We start from the raw sequence: 23,521 nt of genomic DNA on the forward strand, positions 1-23,521 counted from the left end.
GTGATATATAACCACTTTAAGATTTTCAAAATGCTATCGTTCCCGTTGTACAATAAATGTGATATTAAAAAGCATCAAACTTATGAGAATTCGGGACTCGCCAAACAATGTCCAGTGCAATCTAAGTATATATCAGTTGTTAATTTAACTAGTTCTATACTTCAACTGGTGTAGACTGTAACAAAACTAAATTAACCAATCTAAAATCCTAATGTGTAGTATATAATCAAGAATTTGATAAACGTTAGATGTCTGAAGATCGTTGGGAAATTATATCTACCTTGGTTACTAAATATTAATGCTACTACATCAATCAGCAACACCAATGTGTTTGAACTATAACAAGATATCTTCTACACTTTGTGTGCGATCTGACTCGGACAACTTTACAATCCAAGTTATGATTCAAGATAGTCTTGTTATTAAGTCACATAAACAGTGATACGAACACCTTATTGTGAATAAAGACAAAATCTCGAGCAAGTTTTTTTGAGATCCAGTTTTACATGGTTAGTAAATCCAACCTTATGAAAATAGTAAATAAACAAGTACGAAGAAATAAATGCAGCATGACAACGAAAATCAAGTAGGCATATTGAGGTGGGTAATTCTTTACTTAAGATACTTAATGCTCTGTATATAATGTTGTTACCGGAAATAATGTATATCCATCATTCTACAATACCTCAATGCTTTTCACAACGCTCAAATTACACCGAACAACGCATATGAAAATTGTAGCATAAACTCTCTTAACATACTCTAAAAAATGCATTCGATGAAAACTGCAAATTGAACTTAAGGATTTTTATGTATCTTCTCTCTTAGGAAAATGGATTTTTATTTGGGTTGAAACAATGCATTGGTTAGCCAAAAACTGTTTAAGATGACGGCTAGCCTAAAGGCACAAGTCCCGATGGTTATTTAGATTCATTAGATTGCAACTCTTCATACAGTATTACACAATTACACTAGATGTGATCCTACCTGTTTACAATTTTTCATTCATATGAAATATGTATCCTAACTGTTTACAATTTTTCAATCACGTGAAATATTTATTTCAAATAATACATACCGTTAATACAAATGAAAATACTTAGCCCTTTGATTTCCCCCCGTAAGGTGTGTCAATTACTCATTAGTTATAGGAAAAATGTGTGTCTGGGGTCGTGACGATGAAAGAGAGTGAGTCGTACACCTCTTTTCACCCCCCTTAATTCTTGAGTCAAAACCACTAAATCTCTTACAATACCACCTTTCATCCTCACAATTTTCCTAATCAGATCTACCTTTCTCCCAGATTTCCACCCCTTTCGTCTTATTTCTTTCTAGTTTCCTTCCTATACTCATTGTATTTCTCTTAATTTTGTGATTTTTGTAAGGTTTCTCTATGTTTCCTATAACTCAGTGAAAAAATTCTGGTTCTTCTACTATCATTTGGTACCATTTTTGCTTAGCTTTTCTATCTGTGATGCTTTTTGTGTAACCAATTTCTTTTGAGTTTTGAAAATAAGAGAAGCAAAGGGATTTCCGTGATGTAGAGGTTTTTCTCCCTCTAGTGGATTTGATTTTGTCTTTAGAGTTTCATCCCTTCTCTTCTGTTTCTCTCATGAAGATAGATCAGATCTTCCAGTTGTTGAATCAACTGGAGTTAAATCTTAACTCTAAAAACCCTTTGTTAATCAGCTTCTTGGGATTAATTCCTTTTGTGATCAAGCTGAACGTTTACGGCCCCAAGTAATTTGAATCATGGAACTGATACTTTGGTTGAGAAGGGTATTACATCCTCTTCTGCTTGTGTTGTTGAAGATTCCGAAAGGTATAACAGTTTTCCGGCGTATGAAATCATTCCTTCTGGTGACATGCATCTAGTTCCAGTAGATAAAGGTTCCAACTATATCACTTCGAAGACAGATACGATTAATCCTAAATGTTCTGATGAGAAGGAAGAACTTACAGTGATCAGCAATATTAAGGTTATTGAGATCAGAGCTTCAGGGGTAGAAAGTTGTTTGCCTCCGACAAAAAATTCTTCTCCGGCGTTTTCTATAACAGTTTTCAGGCAGAAGTGAATGATGATTCTCGTGACCTAGTTATAAGTCAAGTCTCCTCCTTTGACTTGAGCCTTGGCCTAGAGTCCGTGGATTATTGGCTTGCTAGGAATTTTTTATCATGTTGGTATTTACTTCACACGTATGGTTTGATGGGTCTTCCTCACGACACGAGAAAGAGAAGCAAAGATGTTAATACCTTTTCTATCACCAATGGTTATTCTCCACCGATCTACGAGATGCCTGACCTGAGTCAAAGGTCGGGTCAAGTCACAGTCAACCTGGTCAATTAGCGGGTCAAGATATTTCCTGGAGTGGTCAAAGTCAATCTTTGGATCAATTCAATAATTGGACTGGTCTGGTCAATGGACCAGTTCATTCAATAAGTGGGGATGAAACGAATGTCCTACCCTCTTCAGAAACTTATAGGTATTTCTCCTATATCTCCTGTAATGGAAAGTATATTCTCGCTCACATGGAAGCTGTGGTGGTTCATTTTTTCATTATCTTATGCCTATTACACCATGTTATTCATCTCTTTGAAAGTGGAAAAGGGGTTGTTTTCTCTTATAGCTTCCGTTAAGCTTAGCCTTGTAGAATGTACCCGTAAGTTGGAAAAGGATATTGACTTCTTTGATTTAGACTGTTGTCGGATTGGTCTGCTTTTCAAGGCTAGGCTTAGTGATTTATTATACTCTCAAGGGGATGATATGATAATTTATCTGGCCGTTATGGTTTATTATTGTCTAGGAGGTAATCTTAAGGATGGTTCTGTTCGTAAAGATAATCTTAGAGCCTACAGGGATCTTATTGTTGGATAAACTGCTGCCTCTAAACAAATAAAACTTGATGCTTACGTGTTCTCTCGTGATTGGAAATGTTTCTGTATGTTGGTCCTTAGAACGTATGATATGAATTGTATGTGTATCCTGGATGTGGAGTTTGTCCCGTGTACTTCTTATTCAGGATGTGATCCGAGTCCTTACTTTAAAATGCATGATAATCTTTTCTGGCTAGTTCTTTATCTGAGAATTGAACTGTTTCTGCACTCCTGTGGGGTCGAGAAGATAAAAAAGTTGCATATTGATGATTGTCGAGGTGTAGGTCAAAATCAGAAAGATTTCAAAATTGAATTTGTATTTCCAAAAAATTCCAAAACACAGTAAGTTGGATTTTCCTTTTAAGTTTGTAATTTTTAAACCAATCATACGTTGACAAGTGTCCTCACAACAAGAAGTTACTTGTTGTGTGTGCAAGTACCAGGGATGATGCACTGATCGTGGGTTGAATCCCGCAGTCCACCCCGTAAGACACAAAACACTGAGTCCCCCTGACCCGAAGGATTTGCAGGGGGTGGGTTAAGAGTGGGACCCACCCCCTCTATCTCAAAATCACACTTCACGGGATGGCCGGCCGGGATGTTAATCATTTCCGGCGCAAGTACAACATATATAGCTGCTTTAGCACACAACATAACTAACTACGCATCAAATTCTAATTTTCTCTATAGTATGGTTGAATCTTGCTTATTTCATCTGATTCAAATTTTTTGTCAAGTATCTTTTGAATTCACGCAGATATGAACCAAGCCGCATGTCAATTCCAACATCATAAAAAATTAAAAAATTCAAATCCCCAATCAGGAAAAAAAAAGACTTATGGCTGCAGAAATATGTGTGTGTAAAGATAATAATCCATATTTTTTTCTCACATCCGACCAAGGCAAGCAAAGCTTTTAATGAACCGGGCCGTTTTTTTCATCTTGGTACACCAATCTATCCAGTCCAGGCATGGCGATTCAGGTGGGGGTTTAGTTCTTCATTCAAATCTAGTGCTTGAGATTGATCAGTGGAGGTAACTGAATTTGATTTTCCTGTTGGTGACATTTTAAACTTGAAAAATCCAATTTAATTTCCAGAATTTTCAATTTCTTTCTTCTAGGGTTTACTAATTGCAGAGAATAGAGTATCATTTTAGTATCAGAAGAAGATCATTAAAATGAAGATGTCTTTGAGAAGTGATGCTAGAAGAGAAAGGGAAAAGGATCGGATCAGTGAGTTACCTGAACACCTAATTCATCACATTTTCTCATTTCTTGATATCGTTTCTACAAGTATTCTGTCTACAAAGTGGAGGTATCTGTGGACATCCACTCCAATTATCGATTTGTGTGTTTCTGGAATGGTGGAGGTCATTCCATATATGATATTTGTGGATGGAGTTTTGTTTTTCCGTCGGGGTGATGATTCGCCTCCAATAAAGAAATTCTGTCTCTATTCAGATTATAGTTTTGATCAATCTAGGGTTTATCGATGTATTTCTACTGTACTTGAACATAAAGTTGAAGAGATTGTTCTCAGGGATGATGCTGATATTATATTACCTCCATGCCTTTTTACTTGCGAATCGGTGAGTACATTGGATATCAGGAATCAGATCACCCTTAAAGTTCATGTGTACACATATATCTCACTATCAGACACGTGTATATAAAAAAATACGTGGAAAGCATGCAGGCCAAAACATCAAAACATGATGCGTCACGAAACACCAAATAAACCCCGAGGAGTTACTTTATCCCATCCCCAAAAGAGAAGCTAAGATCAACGGTGGAGTAGCTGACACGAACTGACAGGGGCAGAAGACACTTGTCTGACACGAGCAGACCCCTCAACTATTAAACACTCTGAGCAGTGTACGTGGAGACCAACCTGTGAAACGAGCGAGGATGCCTCTGCGGGATCAAGGGGAAAACGCAGACCTCCGCGTGATGGACGCAAGGACACAAGAAGATAAGGTTCCAACGGTCTTCAGAGATGGGTCCCACATTCTAACCTTATAAATACCCCATCTCCACCAAGAGGAAGGGGGATCGGAAAAATCAGGAAGAGAAGGAGAGAGAGAGAGATTGCAAGGGTAAGTTAATCACTTAGAGGAGAGAAACATGTAAACCCAAAAGTCATTCGACTATTCGTGTAACCGTGAAGAACATAGTAAAACAACAAATCCCGTGGACGTAGGCCTTAGTGCTGAACCACGTAAACCTTGGTCTTATTTACATTTCAGCAACTCCATGGATGTTTACTTATATGTTTTGTTTTCCTTAATACTTATATCCCATGCGCAAACACCTCGCATGGAGTTGTTAGATGAGGCCATGATAAACCCGAAGGTTTTGAGCCAATGAATCAACACCAGGATATCATCATCACAATCTATTTAGATGATAATGATTGATTGTGAGCGTTCAGACCCCCTCGTGGTTTTTGTGCTCACAATTTGGTGCTAGAAACAGGGACTTCGTCCCGGTAAAAGATTTATCTTGTCCTGTGATTTCATTTTAAATTGGCATATGATTGCTCTGATTTATCAGCTCGGACCGTATAGATCATTCGTTAACTGTATTATGTTCAAAAACCCACCTTTTATCTTCGATAAGAGTTATTGTTCTAATCCGCAGATTTATAATTTTCGTAGTTTTTATACTAAGGATCTCCTTTAATAAAATTTTAACCCGTATATTATAACTTGCGTGTATTAATTCAAACTTTAACCCGTATATTATAACTTGTGTGTATTAATTCTCTCCTGGAAAATTGTATTTCGCCAACTAACCCGCTTCACGCGGATATTCCCGTTTTTGTTGTTTGAAATAACTTATGCAGAAAGAAACGTATTGTGAGTAAAGAAGGCAAGTTTCGGCGAGATTTCATTATCAACAAAAGGGCACGTGATGGAAAAGACGCAGGAAGCAGGAAAATCCAAAGCTTTGTCAAAAGAAACACCCAGGACAACCCCGGTCATCACCCGAAGCAAGCAGAAAGGAGATAAATCTAAAATGACCAATCGAAGGCAAGATACTGCGGAAATCACTTCACCTATGAACGCTAATTCAGTTGCAGCGGCGGCTCTCAGAGCAGCAGCGACAAAGTACGGGGAGGCTGCGGTAGTCCCGAAGGCTGCGGAGGCTAGCAATACCTTCGCCATGAGTCAACTTAATCAACCAAGAGAAAGGGTGGATGAATCCAGAACATTCCAACCTGCGCACCTTCTAACTTTTGGAATGCCACCAACAAATGATCAAAATCAAACCATACCGGCGGCTCTAGCACCGCAGAGGGGCGCTCACCCCAATTTGGAAATACCAGCAACCGAAGCTAAACCCCTGCCACCTTTAGTACAGACCATGGAGGAGGGCGGCACCATGGCTGTAGTAGCACGCGCTGGGACTCCCAATCAGGGGTCCAACCAATCACACCGAATAATGGCTGAGCTTGAGGAACTAAGGAAGAGCCAGCAGGTTTATGCAGAAGCTGTAGCCCTGTTGGCCAGAGAGAATCAAGATTTAAAGGAGCGGATTCCTCTAAGCACGAAGACCAGCCAACAACTTGATGAAGCAAGCTCCAAAGCACCAGAGCCAAACCGAGACTGTAGAGTCGTCATAGCGGCTAATGAAGACGCGACAAGGGGACGTAGCGTATCCGACCCGGATTATGACGATGGAGAGTCAGACGGTAATTAGCCGAAGAATTTAGAGCACCAACGCGCAATGGAGGAACTACAAGATGAGATGATGGCCGAGATCAGGCAATTAAAAAATAAACAAGGCGGGGGGAGGTTAGAAGAGGTCATAAGAGAAGCTAACTCCACGCCCTTAACTCATCGCTTGGCCAACACCCCTATTCCACTGAAATTCCCTGTCCCAACGTTCGAATGCTATGATGGATCCATCGACCCTGCTGCACATATTCGGTACTACAACCGTGTCTTAGCTAGATGGGGTCAGAACGACGCCGTACTCTGCAGATACTTCCCGTCAATCCTGAAGGGATCGGCGTTATCATGGTTCGATAATCTGCCACCAAACTCCATCCACTCATACGACCAACTCGCAGAGAAATTCTTAAGAACATACATGTACAAAAAGACTGTAAACACCGGAATGGATAATCTCTTTTCACTAGCAATTGGCTACAAGGAAACCACGAGGGAGTACACTAACAGATGGCACAAAATCTGCCAGGCCATAGGGAGCGTGGACCCAGTGGTAAGCATCAATTGCTATAAATGGGGCTTAGACCGAATGAGTCCCCTATTTGTTGAAATTCATGGGAGTGTGCCCAAGACAGAGGGAGATCTTCGAATAATTATCGAAAAGCACGCTCGACTTGAAGAAATTCAACGGGAAAACCCGAGGGCATATCCGCAGAGGTCTCACCGCACCAATTCAGCGGAACAAACCAATGGGGCCAAAAGGAGTTGCTCAGGGGAGAGACCTCACGAAGATAGGAAGGAACGAAGGGATGAACGAAGAACAGGTGACCGAAAATTCGAAGATCAAGTTTACACGAAACTCAATGCTATCTATGCTCGTATCCTACGAGAGATCAAAGGGAGGGAAAACTTAGAGTGGCCATGGTCTAAGGGGAAGCAGCCCCCGTGATCCGAGAAGTCTAAAGATTACTGTGAATATCACTGTTTCAACGGACACCAGACCGAAAAGTGCAAGAACCTTAAAATAATGATCCAAAAATTAATTGATGCGGGAGAGCTCAAACATTACATACGAAAGGATGTTACCGAGGACAGATCCAAGCGAACCAAACCAGTCCAACTTCCGGAAGGAAACCGAACAATCAACACCATCTCGTGTTCCGAAGCCACAGGACCCTCACTCACAGCGCAGATTGGAAAAAGGTTACGGAAGCAATTCGAAGACCGCTGCGAGTTATATAAGGTCGACGGGATAGCGGTGGACGAACACGAAGAATGGATGGAATCTCCTATCATCTTCGATGCCGAGGATATCGAAGAAGATATGGAAGACCATAACGATCCCTTGGTCCTAACACTACCAGTAGCTGGATGTAACCTCAAAAAGATCCTCATAGACGGGGGAAGCTCTGTAAACGTCCTATTCTATGATGCATTCAAACGGATGAAGCTCCATGATGAACAGTTAATGACCTCTTATCACACCATCTACGGATTCACCCTGGCAGAAGAAGATCAGCCACACACAGCGTTCTATACCCCACATGGCCTTTATTGCTATACCAGAATGCCTTTCGGACTTCGAAACGCAGGGGAAACATACCAAAGGATGGTCGATGCTATCTTCAAGCCATGGATTGGAGGAACCCTAGAGGTCTACGTGGACGACATGCTCGTCAAAACCAAGCTGCGTAAAAATCACCACCAGGACCTGAGGAATATCTTCGAAGCAATGAGACAGCATCACATGAAAGTGAATCCGGAGAAATGTACTTTCGGTGTCACCTCGGGGAAGTTCCTCGGGTATCTGGTAACAAAAAGGGGCATCGAGGTAGACCCAGCAAAGATTCAAGCCATAGTAGAGATGCCGTCCCCAAAGAATCTAAAGGAAGTGCAGAAGCTCAACGGGTCTATAGCAGCGTTGGGAAGATTTATTGCACGGTCTTCGGAAAAATGCAAACATTTCTTCAATATTCTCAAAAAAGGGAGCAGGTTCGAATGGACCGCTGAATGCGAGGAAGCATTCCAAAAAATCAAAGAATATCTAGCCTCAATCCCGATCCTGCAGAAGCCAGACCCTGATGAGGTTTTGGCACTGTACATAGTAGCAACAGAGGACGCAGTCAGCGCGGTATTAGTCAAAACCAATACAAAGGTAGAACAGCCTATCTATTACGTCAGCAAGACCCTCAATTCTGCGGAAAGAAATTATACTAAGATTGAACAACTCATCCTCGCACTGGTATGGGCTACCCAAAAACTGAGAACCTACTTCCTAACTCACCTCGTCAGGGTACCATGCAAATCACCATTGGAAGCAGTCCTCAAAAGCACGGGAAAAGTGGGCCGAATAGCCAAATGGAACACCCATCTGGACCAATTAAACATCATTCATGAAATTCAACATTCTCAGAAGTCCCAAGTTCTGGCAGATTTCTTAGCAGACCTCCCCCTTGACAACGACGAAGAGATTAAGGGAATACCAGAAGCCGAGGAAGAAATCAAGGATCCAATGGATATCCTCGAACCTGCGAGTCAAAGACAATGGGAAGTCTTTGTCGACGGATCTAAAAATAAGGAAGGAGCAGGAATAGGCATTGTCATTATCACCCCAACTGGAGAAAGGATTATACAGGCACTTAGATTGGAATTCAAAGAGCATACCAACAACATTGTTGAATACGAAGCTGTCGTACACGCCCTACGTATAATAATAGAGATGGGGGTAACCGATGTAAGGCTGACAAGTGATTCGCAGCTTGTCATACGGCAAATAGGGCTCGAGTATAATGTGTACGATGACACCCTCTCAGCTTACATGGCCTTGGTCCAAACATTGGCATCACAAATCCGGAACATTAAGTTCCGGCACTTATGCAGAAGGGACCTCAGGCACGCGGATGCCCTAGCATATATATCATCCATGCTGAGGGATAAAAATGCCGAAGTTATTAAAATAGCAAGGGTATACGAGCCTTCGATTGCATCTCAATTCTCCTTCGCTACCAATCAAGATACGGTGGAAGAAAATATCGAAGACCAGGTAGGAGAAGACATCCATAATGACTTTGACGAAGAGGATATCCTGTCAAGAGCAAATCAAGACGAAGACTTCAGCAACGAAGATGACTGGAGGGTGACAATACATGACTTTCTCGAAAAAGGAAGCTTACCTGCGGATCAGAAACAAGCTAGGAAGATACTCTCCAAAGTGGGAAGATATGATCTTCGGTATGGGGTCCTGTATAGGAAATCCTTCCTTGGACCATTACTACGTTGCTTGTCCCGGAAAGAGGGGCATCGAATTCTAAATGATATCCATTATGGTGACGCGGGGAATCATAGCGGCATGAGATCACTAGCTGACAAAGCAAAAACGCAAGGATATTACTGGCCGACAATGATACAAGATGCCGCGAGGATGTCCCGACGATGTGAAGAATGTCAGCGCTTCGCAAAAAAGATCCACGCGCCGGCAACAATGTTAAACTCCGTCGATAGCCCGTGGCCATTTGCAAAATGGGGCGTAGACATCGTCGGGCCTTTATCGAAGGATCAGGGAAGAGACGATTTTTGATAGTAGCCACGGACTACTTCAGTAAATGGGTGGAGGCTAAGGCCTTGGCCAGGATCAGAGACGCGGATGTGTTTACTTTCATATTCCAGAACATCATTTGCAGATTTGGTATACCCGCTGAAATTGTATCTGATAACGGCAAGCAATTACAGGGGAAAAATATAGACATGCTCTTCGACACTTTCAAAATAAGAAAGAACAAGTCCACCCCCATATACCCCCAAAGCAACGGACAAGCGGAAGCTACCAACAATACCCTCGCCCTTATACTCAAAAAACAATTAGACGAGCATAAGGGAAGATGGTGCGAACAACTGCACAATGTGTTATGGGCATACAGGACAACACGAAGATCCGCCACCGGGGAATCCCCGTTTCTTCTAACTTATGGAGCTGAAGAAGTCATACCTACGGAAATCCTCATGCCAACCACGAAGACCGAAGCTTGGGAGAAAAACCTCACAACAGATATGATGTTAGAAAGGTTGGACGACTTGGAAGGAAGAGGGGAAGTAGCATTACAAAAGATGGAAAATTATCAACGAAGACTAGCAAGGGAGTACAACAAAAAGGTAAAGCTGCGGAATTTTGTAGAGGGGCAGTATGTGTTGAGAAAAATCCCACGGTATCAGCAAGAAAAGAAATGGGGAAAGTTAGCACCCACGTGGGGAGGACCTTTTATAATACACGACGTTGCGGGTAACGGTTCCTACTACCTTCGTAATCTAAAAGGCGAAGTCCTCCGGCATCCTTGGAATGCTAAGTGGCTCAAACCATACTTCCCATAGGAGCAACGCAGATTTGAATCTGCTTGGAGTGTACCAGAAGAAGAAGGGAGCCTGACCGCTCCACATGTTTCTATCTCTGGAAGAGGAATTGCAGGCCTCAACTTATCAATCAAACAAGCTTTCAAATTATCAAGTCAACGGAATCTACCGACAATATTGGGGAAAGTAGTTAATCTACAATCTCTCAGGGCTCCCCCATCAGTGTCCATAAGTGTAGGACCAGGGGGAAGGCACCCAGCAGAAAGAGATACCCAACCAATCTTAAGGCAACGGGTCGACGGAATGGGTGTGTAAATATTTTAATCCCATATCCTAGAACGTTGCCCCGGCCCCCACCGTCTGGGAATCCTCTGGCCCAGGATTCGCCAGCGGGGTGACAGGTCTCAAGACGATCACGAAGGTACCTTTATTCAGTATCGCACCCAAACACTTAAAAACTTTTGTTTTGTTTTTTCACAAATGCTTAAAATAAAAACAAACCAACATTGCAGGTATATCAAGAAGATGATTCATTTCATAATGGATGATTACAAGAGGTGAAAGACCAATTCAAGGATACACATCAAAAAATATTCCTTTTACAGGATATCAGCAAAAAATATTCTTGTTACATGATTACAAAAAGGGAAGGATAAGGATTCCGCGGACCCTACAAAATGCTGCGGTCTCTACCTAGATTGCTGCCCCATCGACAGGATTATTCCGAAGACTTGAAGGGACACTCCCACCAGAAGAGGGTCCCGAGGAGCCGGACAAGGCAGAAGGAACGGGACGACGAGGATAGTTCTTCACGAGACCATGCTCGTTCTTTAAGCCAAGTTCTATCCTCTCCAGCATCTTGTTCGTCTCCTCGGCCAATTGACAACGAGCCTTGTGCTTAATAACTGTTGTCCGCTGTTGGGCTTGGGATAATAACGAATATAGCCGATTCACTTCTCTAGAAGCAGCACCAACGGCCTCCTCGCGGGTTGCTGCTAAATTCTTGAAGTGATTGGTCTGTTCTTCCTGCTGCGCTAAGGAAGATTGAGCCTTTTCAAGTTTTTCATTTGTGACGCGAAGGCGTCCCTCGAGCTCTGAAAAAGACAACACCACGGAGTTAGCGTAGAGAAAAAACATGGTCACACTCGATGAAATGGGATTATACCTTCGACACAAGCCGAAGCCTCTTCATACTCATTAACAACCGCATCTCGCGCTTCATCAAGATGATCATATTCCGCGGATAATTTCTTATAGTCTAGTTGAAGGTTGGTGAGAGTAAATTGACAGGCATCTAATTCTACCTGCTTCATCGAGTCCATATGACGAAGGTGGTCGACCTCTTTATTTATCTCTGAGACCCCTTTGTTAATTCTGTACATGCACACTTCAAGATTCCTCTCAGACTCGGCATGACGAGCTACGTCGGCACGAGACGCGGCAAGAGCATTGCTGACAGCGTAGACTTCGACACGAGCATCATCTCTTTCTCTGGCAAGACAGAGCATATTATCCTGGACCCCTGAAAGAGGAATGGATCGAGCCGTCTGTAATTCTTCTTCCAGCAGCTGAATCCTAGATTCCAACAAGGAAGTACGCTCACGGACTTCCCGCAGATTATCACGTGTCCACAGCAGTGTGCCATTAAATAAAGCACGATCATGGTTGTACAGATTTTGCATGTCGACCATCTGAACATGCCGCGCGCGCCATACCTCAGCCCGAGCATCCCATTTCTTGGCTTCGTTCTTAATTTTCTCAACCAGATCTCTAATACGAGATTTTTGCCGAGCTCTTTCGTTTCGAAGCCATATCAGCTCGGGGACGCCACCCACTGGAGATAGGGTGGGGAGACTCAGACAGAACAACTAAGAAATAGAAGAATGACGACATACTGCGAGGGAAAAGAACCAAACCTGTGAAAGTTGAAACTTGGATGCGAGTTTGCTCTAACTCAGCGCGCACATCAATAAGCTCTGAACGAAGACCGGCCTCTGCTTCACCCAGATTTTCTTTTTCCTTAAGGCTTTTCTTCAGTTCTTCTATTTCCACCTCAGCCGCAGATAATTCCTTTTCTCCGTGACGAAGCTTAGCCTCAAGCTTCAGAGATTTCGCTTTGAAGAACTGATACAACACGTGGTTACAATGCTCACTCCTCACCATCTACACATCAAGATGACAAAACGTTATTTCACCGAAGCATTTGATCGCCACGAAAAAGTATATACGAAAATTTACCTCCAACACACGCTGCTGCGGAAAGCCATATTGATACCCGTCGGCGATGGCCATCATATCGGCAACGGAAGTAGGAGGCTCCGGCACAAGGGTAGCTTCGGGAACACTCAACCTTTTTCCCCAGGCTTCAGACACCCGCGCCTTAGAAGACATCTCCATCATGCGACGGGTATACGCGGTTGATTCCTTTTCCCCAGCAACAACAGGGGCGGGATGAGAGACAAATAGAAGATTCTTTTCCTTGAACCAATCCATGATGGCGTCCTCACCCTCAGACGTCGGCGAATGTGGAAGATTATCAGCAGGCGCATCGATGACCGATTTCCCCTTCTCTGACACGACCCCCTCAGCACAAAGGTTGGCATGCTCCTCCGCGCCTACATGCGCAGCATGCTCCTCCGCACCACCATCTTCTACAGTAGCGTCTCCATTACCATCACCACCAAGAACATCCCAATCATCATTGGGGGAAAGTAGAGAGAAGTCCTCGGGAAAATCGAGGGCTTCGTCAAAGAACTCCCCCGTGGAGTACATCCGATCAAAAGAAAATTCTTGAGAAGCGGGAAGGGTATCCGCGGCATCACCAGCAGGGACGGAAACATCCCCGATAACAACGTCATCAGCCACCACGGCTTTGTTCCTTCCTTCATCACCAACATGACCAGCGAAGACCTCTTCTTCGACATTGATAGGGGAGGTACCAGTACGTTCCTCCCCATCCGTAATCTCATCCTCAGCAAAATCTTCGTTCACTGGACTAGTAACTTCTTCTTGGGCTTCAGCATCGCCCATCACAATAGTAGAAGACTGCTTCGGCCTAATCTTTTTCTTCTTCAACATCTGAAACCAACACCACAAAAAGAATTATTTTTCCCGACTGATGAAGTTCTAAAAGAAAAGCGCAGCTAGAATCCGCGTACCTGAGCATTTGAGGTATTCTTCGGTGGAAGTATAGCACCAGAACCTTCCTCCTCGTCTCCCTCTACGATGTCAAGGGCATAAGGAAAATTCATACCCGCAAAGTTCAGACGCCAGGGACAGAAATCTCCATAACGAGCAGGAGGAGACTCGCGTGGCTTACTACTCTCGGTAGGCCGCCAACCGCGGGGACCAGGAATCCAACCGTAAGCCCACGGACCAACTATCTCGATAACGGTGGCGTGCCACTCGTAGTCATGATCGCGCTTGATCCTCTCTCGCGCGGGGAAGAGTTTCCGACGACTAGACCCCTCCGTGCCAGGAACATACTTCAGCTTGGCATCGCTTACCTCATTTAACAGACGAATCTCGCCCCGAGGAGCAGGGAGATTCCGAAGGCTGACACTCCACGGCTTGCGATTCCTACTATTGACGTAATCACCGAAGGAGTTATTGAAATTCTCAGGAGTATACCATTCCTTCTCCATGGGATTGGGGACGTAGCAAGTCATCGACGTTTCCCCCTTACTCCGCAGATAGCATTCCTTCAGGGCGCGGAGATAATTCCCCGATAGTTGGGATACGGAACGGCTGTGAGTATTGGTGGAAGAGCCTTCACGACTAGCGAGCACGTCATAGTAGAAGGAATCCCCTGATTTGTACAACGGCAGCATAAGACCACTTCGAATGCTCCAACCGTCGTTAACAAATGAAATTCATCGAACTCATACTTTGAGATAAGCTCATAAGTAATATCATCCTCAGGGGCATAAAAACGAACCCCGAAGGCTTGAAGCTCATGCTTTTCCTTGAATATTTCGAGATCAATATGCTTGAAGGTTACATTTTTCCTACTAACCGAGACACTGCGTATCAAGGGGGCAGCCTCATCCTCCTCGGCGGGGCCGGATGAACTAATGAACGCTTCAGAAGCTTTTCTCTTCACAGGGGGATTCTTTGAAGATTCAGCCCTCGGAGCTACACCCTTCGTATTCTTCCCTTTAAAAGTTGGAGGAGACCGCAGATGATGCTCGGGCACTAACGAACGTAGAGGAGGAATGTCAAAAGCAACAGCACGAGGCGGAGCCTGCGTACTCCTAGTATCATCACGAGGACGAGCCGCTGCGCGGTCGAAAACTCTTCGGGAACCAGACGGAATTGTCGGAGGAATCTCTTCCCTAGAGGACGAGGCCTTCGCTCCAGAAGAAACTCGACTCCGACGAACATCATCTTGAGACTCTCTACGCGGAGGAGATCTCGATAGCCCAGAATCAGGAGTCTGATAAGTAAGCCGCGGACGGTCAGACATGGCTGCAAAAAGATTAAAATCAAGAACAAGTTACACACAATCAAAAACATTACCAAAGATCAAAAAACCACATCCATAGCAATACACACACGATAACGCAGAAACCCTAAAATTAGTATACATGCTCAAAATTTCATAAAATTCATACCCTCGAAATAGTGGCTTCCTTAATTTAAGATGAAGAACAGGGGCAAACTAGTATGCAAGCATCAGAAGAAGTTCTTCATCACAAACAAGGAACAACAGTAGCAGAGAATTTACAAATCGACACAGCGTGAAACAGTGGAAATAAAGAAAAGAAAAACTTACCGGCAAAAACAGCAGTAGAAGAAACAAACAGGGGAAGCGGGCGTGATTAATGCTAAGGTGGAGAGAATTTAAGATCACAGGTTCAATGAAGACTGACAGAGAATTTAAGATCACAGGTTCAATGAAGACTGACAGAGAATTTAAGGTCACAGGTTCAATGAAGACTGACAGAGAATTTAAGGGCTAAAAAAAAGAATGAAAACTGAGAGAGCGTTTAGGAAGAATGAAATTAAATTTTCTTTCTATCCTTAAAATACCCGAAAGAAAGAGAAGGAAATTAAGGGAGGAATGGGAAATGTGCCCGTTACATAAGCAGTTAATGCACGAATAAAAGACGTGCCCAAGTATCTAGGAGAAGTTATTAGGAGTGAGAAGAATATGCGACGATAGTTTTTCTTCAAGGCACCCATTAGTCATTCAAGCCCGAAGATAAGGGGAAAATTGTGTACACATATATCTCACTATCAGACACGTGTATATAAAAAGATACGTGGAAAGCATGCAGGCCAAAACATCAAAACATGATGCGTCACGAAACACCAAATAAACCCCGAGGAGTTACTTTATCTCATCCCCAAAAGAGAAGCTAAGATCAACGGTGGAGAGAAAGTTAGCTGACACGAACTGACAGGGGCAGAAGACACTTGTCTGACACGAGCAGACCCCTCAACTACCCGCATTAAACACTCTGAGCAGTGTACGTGGCGACCAACCTGTGGAACGAGCGAGGATGCCTCTGCGGGATCAAGGGGCAAACGCAGACCTCCGCGTGATGGACGCAAGGACACAAGAAGATAAGGTTCCAACGGTCTTCAGAGATGGGTCCCACATTCTAACCTTATAAATACCCCATCTCCACCAAGAGGAAGGGGGATCGGAAAAATCAGGAAGAGAAGGAGAGAGAGAGAGATTGCAAGGGTAAGTTAATCACTTAGAGGAGAGAAACATGTAAACCCAAAAGTCATTCGACTATTCGTGTAACCGTGAAGAACATAGTAAAACAACAAATCCCGTGGACGTAGGCCTTAGTGCTGAACCACGTAAACCTTGGTCTTATTTAAATTTCAGCACTTTACATTTATTTAGCTCCATGGATGTTTACTTATATGTTTTGTTTTCCTTAATACTTATATCCCATGCGCAAACGCCTCGCATGGAGTTGTTAGATGAGGCCATGATAAACCCGAAGGTTTTGAGCCAATGAATCAACACCAGGATATCATCATCACAATCTATTTAGATGATAATGATTGATTGTGAGCGTTCGGACCCCCTCGTGGTTTTTGTGCTCACAGTTCCAGACTCGGTAAATTTTTCAAACCTCAAGATCCTTCGACTCTCTGTCGAATTGGAGGATGAGCACTCGATTCCGAAGTTGCTTTGCAACTCCGCCATTCTTGAAGAGTTGGATTTGGTAGTGCTTTATGGATCAGTTGCACCATATCTATGTATTCATAGCCAGAATTTGAAGCGGTTGATTATTAACACTGCCGAACATGACTTGGATGTCCAGATAAATGCACCGAATGTACAGTTACTCAAATTCCGTTCAACTATTGGCAAGGATTTTGTTCGGCATAATTTCACAGCATTACTTGATGCAAAATTTTTCCTTTCAGCTGAAACTTTCCTTACATCTTTATAGGAATGGGAGAAAAGCTTTGAACTTGGTCATCTTGCTATTAAGCTTTTTGCTAGTCTTTTGAGTGTGAAGCGTCTACAAATATGTGATACTTGCTTAATGTTTTTTTCGCGTCAAGATAATTTGAAAACCAAGTTGCCCTTGTTTTGTAATTTGACCCATTTGGAAGTAACTCGAAATTATTATTGTGGATACTGTGAAATGTTTGAGGGACCATCTCGGTTTGTTAGAATACTGCTCGACTTTCTCCATATCTCACCTAATATGGAATCACTTGTCTTTGACGACGGAATTTTGTCCGACATCAATGATCGTTGGTCAGTAGATTTAATTCCTCGGAGTTTGTTGCTACACCTCAAGTCAATTGAGTTTCGTGGGTTATTATGGTACCAATTCGAGAAGGATTTGGTAAGGTTCTTTCTGAAGAATGTAAAATCCTTACAGAGTGTAAAAATTACAATTTCAAAGAACTCAGAGGTAGCAGAGAAGTCAAATTACAAAAAGAAAATTCTAGATGAGATATCATTTGTTTCCAAGAGGCTCAGCTGACCGTGTACTACATATTTCTTTAGACTTAGATTGTTGAAGCTTCGGGTGATATTGGATTAACAGAATCTTGAAGACATGGTATTGAATTGGAGTGTTAAGTATGGATGGGTTCTCTCGCAGCGAAAATAGAAGCCAAAAGGACAGTCGTCAGTTCAACATTATAGTGGGTGAAGAAGGAAAGATCTGTCACTGCATTTTGTCTGTACAGGTGATTATAAAGGCTTTATTGCTGTTGATTTGTGTTTGCTACTGCATATTCTAGTTTCACATACCTTTAGTATCTTTAAACATCTTTTAGTGTTGATGTTGCAGTTTATGCTTTTGTTCCTAGACTTCATATTAGGTCGTCCATTGATGTTTTTCATAATACAGGAGACAGTTTCAGCTTGAGTTGAGTTTATTTGCCAGAAAATATTAGTACATAAGCTACATATAATATTAGGTGATGTTGATTTGTGTTTGCTACCGCTTATTCTAGTTTCACATACTTTTATTATCTTTTAAACATCTTTCAGTGTTTATTAATGTTGCACGTACTTTATGCTTTTGTTCTTGGACTTCAAAATTAGATGGTCCATTGAATTGTTCATAAGACTAGCAGACAATACCAGCTTGAGTTTATTTGCATTGCCTAGAACTACAAGACATTATCAGCTTGAGACCTTATCATAGGAAATATGACATGTTTGACAACGGGGATCAGTCATACCCTGAACCAGTACCAACTATTAAATTTAAATAATGATAATTTGAACTTGAAATATTCTGGAGTAAAAAAAAATTCTGTAGAATTGGGGTCGGTTTTCGGAAATAATGTTGGTTATAACTAAGAGAAATGTTTCAACTGTAGACAGTGAAAGCCAGTATATTGATTTCTTCATTTAGATCTCAAGCTGCACAATTAGCCACCACAAACTCGGTTAAATTTGTTATTTCTTCCAAAAATACCTCCATACATTTTCATTGCATTATATAATGTTAAACAACTCAGTTGACCCCCCATTTTCTTTTTTGTTGTTTGAATGATATTCTTTGAGTATATTACTAACATAACAATCTGACAACCGATGGGAGTCTCAGAGGTATCATTCACTCAAGAAACTCCTAGTAATTGTGAATAGATTTGAAATGGTGATGTAGAGTATTTCTACTTAGCAGTTGCCGCCTGTAAATCCGTCTTATATGCTTCACCATATCATATGGTGATGTTCATTTGATGAAAGAATGTAGCGGCTAATATACTGATTGATAAACTGTAGTCATTATGTAGCCTGGATGTCGGAGCATCTACTGCAGTAATGGTTTATACTTACTATAGGGATGTGTTTAATTATAAGATAATTTCAGCACCATAACTAATATTACCAAGTTGGAACTAGTGTTTTGTTAAAAAGGTGGATTCATACTTGTTACTTTTCTCTACTTGAATAAGAGTTAATTCTTAAAAGAACGGCAGTGTTATTCCCTCCCCCTTCTCCTCCCTACTCTCCTTCCTGATGAGGTGTAAACCCCACGTGGCACTAAAATTAAGAGAACCCATGAAACGTGTCATCCACAAAACTTAAAATACAATAAAACTTGAAAGGGAAAATTAGGCTCAGGCCCCACCCATGGGTAACCCATAATATGAGGCCCTTAATTAAAAGAAGTTTAAACCTAGGCCCCGAATTATTAAAAGACCTTGATACCCTTATGAATATTGTCAAGCCCATAATTAAATAAAGTTTAAATCTAGGCCCAAAATTATTAAATCTAGGCCCCGAATTATTAAAGTACAGTGTGAATGTGTAAACATAAGTTACACATGCATATGGCATGTGTATCCAGAAGTTACACATCCTTATGGCATGTGTAATGCAAAGTTACACTTGTATATATATGAAAAAAATAGACATCAAAAAAAGAACATAAAAAAAAATACATGTATTACTTTAATATTCATTTACAACAATTTTTTAGCATGTGTAACTAGAATTTACACACGCATTTGTCTAGCGTAATCGAGAGTTACATATGCATCTATCTAGTGTAATTGAGAGTTACACATGCATCTATGTAGTGTAATTGAGGGTAATATTAATAATCAACACCTGCAAATTGACACACCAATCCAAAACATCAATTGATCTTCATATTCTTCTCTGTCATCTCAAGTCTTACGCAATCATACCTCCTAACTCATCTGCTCAGAGAGGGTAGCCTGTAAAGAGATGAATAAATCAATATTTATGCATGGAAAGACTGATTGGTATTCCAGTATCAGACCAGAACATAAAAAAATATGAATGCATGACATAAGATATACAAATCTTAAGTTTTACACATATAATTACCACATGTAACTAGCAGTTACACGATTTCAGAATTTTGACATTTTTGCAGCCTAGTTAGATCGAACTAGCTAACAAGAGAAATCACAAAACATATGAATGTTCATAACATGAACCTAACCCTAACTTTATTGAACTTGTGTTTACCATGTCAGTCGCCGTGTCGATGCACAAACATGTATACCCTTCTATATAGTAAAATATTTGACCATAATTGTTATACCAGTGCTCATTCTGTATAGTAAGTAAAATCCAAGCTTTGATTCAACAATCAAAGAATCATGGCAACATCATTATATGAAAGAAGGAAAAGCATGAGCAGAAGAAAGATAACTATACAAGTAAAATCCCATATTTTCACCAATCAAAAATTGATTATCTGTATAAAAAAGGTCTGCGATCATGAAATATAACAAGCAGTGAAGAACTAATAAAAAGAATTAAGGTTCAATAACTTAACAGATCAAGTAAGATCCACCACCATCACTATTGTAAGAGGGGAATGAAGTAGCTGAACTAGAAATACAAGCTGAAATAATCATTCAAGAACAAAAAGTAAATTCAGATTTTGGTCAACAAGCAAAAGTTAACAAATTTGAAATCAAGATAACGAAATCAAGATAAAACTGCTCTAAAAAACTACATCAAAATCAGTATGTGTAAGTAAAAGTTACACATCTAATTAGCATGTATAACTACAAATTACACATCTGTTTAGCTTGTGTAACTAGAAGTTACACATCTGATTAGCATGTGTAACTAAAAATTACACATCTATTTAACTTGTGTAACTAGAATTTACACATGTAGAAGTTACATACCGACCCCATGATCACAGACCAACGTATTATGTTGTTTGTGCAGTTGTTCCATCAAACTTACCAATCGGTGTCTTCATATCACTTTCTTCTTTATTTCAGACCTCTCTCCTAAATCTTTCAATGAAACAAAAAGTTCACGCCTAGAATATATGACAGAAAACTTTAACCATTAGTGTTGCACCCCTCACAACGCATCAAATGATGCAAAACTCAAGTACCAACCTATAAGTTAAAAGTTAAATTTTCAGATACAAGCTTTAGAAAATATAGAACATAGAGAACTGTAAAAATTAAACCACTCCCTTGCGCACCAAGTGGCCATAACACCAGTGTGAATCCTTGGAAGATCCATGAAGATTTGTGCCATTCCGAATCTCCACTTCCATCAGTTATGTAAATCCATCTTAGGCATATTGCGTTACTACTTAAGCCCAATAAATCCAAATTCACAAACCAGGACACAAAATCTACACACTTGAAACGTAAAACAAAAATATACTTAGCAGGTACACATGCAATGGCTTGTGTAGACGGTAGTTACACATCCATATGGCTTGTGTAAACTGTAGTTACACATCCATATGGCTTATGTAATAAGAAGTTACATATCCACTTGGCTAGTGTAATATGCAGTTACACATCCATATACTTAGCAGTACGCAAATTCATGACTTTAGAGATACATAATTATTAACGTTATTGTTTCCTATTGACAGGTAAATTTTGAAAGAATTACCCAAACTACTTGTTAAGGTTGTGTGCAACAGCAATTGCAGCCTTGACTCATCTATATCTCTTGCTGAAGTCAATCCTTGACACGTTATAGAAATGCAACTGGAACTTGTCTTCTGGCAGATTCGCTGCGACCACGCAGTAGGCTACAAAATTCAGAAAACATAAGAAACCAACAAGATTAAAGAGATGTATCAATCAAAAAAGCTTAAGAAGATAATGAATTATATGAGTTCATTAAACTTCAATATCAATTCACAGATGTTTTACGAGAGCTTCTGGTTCTATGAGTGAGTTCAGGTTGCAGAGATCTCAGGATTCAGAGTTACACATGCATCCTACTTATGTAATTAGGAGTTACACAAGCATATAACATGTGTAAGTAGAAGTTACACATGCATCCTACTTGTGTAATTAAGAGTTACACAAGCATATAACATGTGTAACTTCTAGGTACACATGCATCCTACTTGTGTAATGTGAATAAAGAATTGAAGTTATCTAACTGAATACCAATACCAGTAAAACATTCATCTGGCTCATATCAAGCTTAATTATTATATATATATATATATAATTATTTATGATAAATGTTTCGGAATTAAAATACATAATAAGAATGAATGTCATTAACAGAACTATGAGAAAGTAAGTTATATATTAAATCAAGTCAGCATCAGATAATTAATATTAGAGAACCTGAACTGATAATACCTTGATTCTATCATATTCTCTGACAGCAACCATCTTCCAAGATACTCATGTAGGGTGTCCTGTATTAAAATGCGAAATCAGGAACTAAAAAGAGTTTATATAGATAACAAAATAAAGAAACTAGAGTCTAGAGGGTGATTAAATGTTCAAGTCCATCAAAAAATTGATAAATTTGCCACAAATAGTCACAATGAAAAGGTTAACAGGTTCTGATTTCAAATTTGAAGGCATGTGCTTACGTTCTTGGAAAACTAGGCTGACTTAAAATAAGATGCTACTCATTATACATCCCTTCTTCTCAATTATAGGTACACATTCAGTTCTGAGTAATTGCAAATCAACTAGATAGAACATTCCAAACTTCGTTTCGTTAAAAAATATTGTACCAGATGTTTGTCATTGTGAATTCAATTCTCGATAATACCTGATTGCTTTCACAGCGACTGTTGCAACACATTTCATATTCACCGCTCGTGTTCTCTGACAATTATACATTGCCCCCTCCTTCTCAAATTTCATCAATTTGATGAATGCTAGACCCAATTCACTCATTGTTTCTCCTATATCTTGCTGAGCTTTCACAAGTCCTTCAGCCTGCACCACCAAAGAATGAATTTAACTCGAATAAAATATAATATATCCTGAAAAACAAAATCAACACTTAATACTACCATCACAGTATTTATTAAATGCTTAGATACATTGCTCAGTTGTTGCTCGAAATCACGAAGCATTTCTTTCTTCTCCAGAAACTTCTAATCCTCTTCAACCACATGAGGTTTCGAACCTCCCTAATCATTTGTAACCGACTGCTTCAATTCTTTAAACATTCTAAACAAATCTCTACCTCCTTTTCGCAGGTTGACTAACTTCATTCGGAGTAACAACCGGAGTAGAATCACTAACTCAGTTTCACAATCAAACCGTGAATCACATGATGCAAAATGACATTAAGTAGCATTTTTGTAGTAATTTCAAACATAAATGAAAACCAACATCACTTTGACCTCATACACACAATGATGATATAAGACGTAATATTTTTTGCAGCAGTCAAGTATATTCAA

At 40.7% G+C, this 23,521-nt stretch overlaps 1 protein-coding gene across 1 annotated transcript; it reads left to right on the top strand.

The window, feature by feature from the left end:
- The first annotated feature begins 4,052 nt into the window (after window positions 1-4,052).
- On the top strand, window positions 4,053-17,311 carry LOC113341877 (F-box/FBD/LRR-repeat protein At1g51370-like). The gene is made up of 2 exons (XM_026586592.1): window positions 4,053-4,463; window positions 16,994-17,311. Exons 1-2 carry the CDS (start codon window positions 4,053-4,055, stop codon window positions 17,309-17,311), a joined length of 729 nt encoding a protein of 242 aa, XP_026442377.1.
- Window positions 17,312-23,521: the final 6,210 nt, after the last annotated feature.

Source organism: Papaver somniferum, unplaced genomic scaffold, assembly GCF_003573695.1.
Source record: "Papaver somniferum cultivar HN1 unplaced genomic scaffold, ASM357369v1 unplaced-scaffold_32, whole genome shotgun sequence".
Taxonomy (NCBI): Eukaryota; Viridiplantae; Streptophyta; class Magnoliopsida; order Ranunculales; family Papaveraceae; genus Papaver; species Papaver somniferum.

Bases quoted from the DNA above. Each gene is read 5' to 3' on its own strand.
- LOC113341877 (XM_026586592.1), top strand. From the start codon at position 4,053: ATGAAGATGTCTTTGAGAAGTGATGCTAGAAGAGAAAGGGAAAAGGAT. The intron at 4,464-16,993 runs GTGAGTACATTG...TCAAACCTCAAG, and splicing joins GCCTTTTTACTTGCGAATCG to ATCCTTCGACTCTCTGTCGA.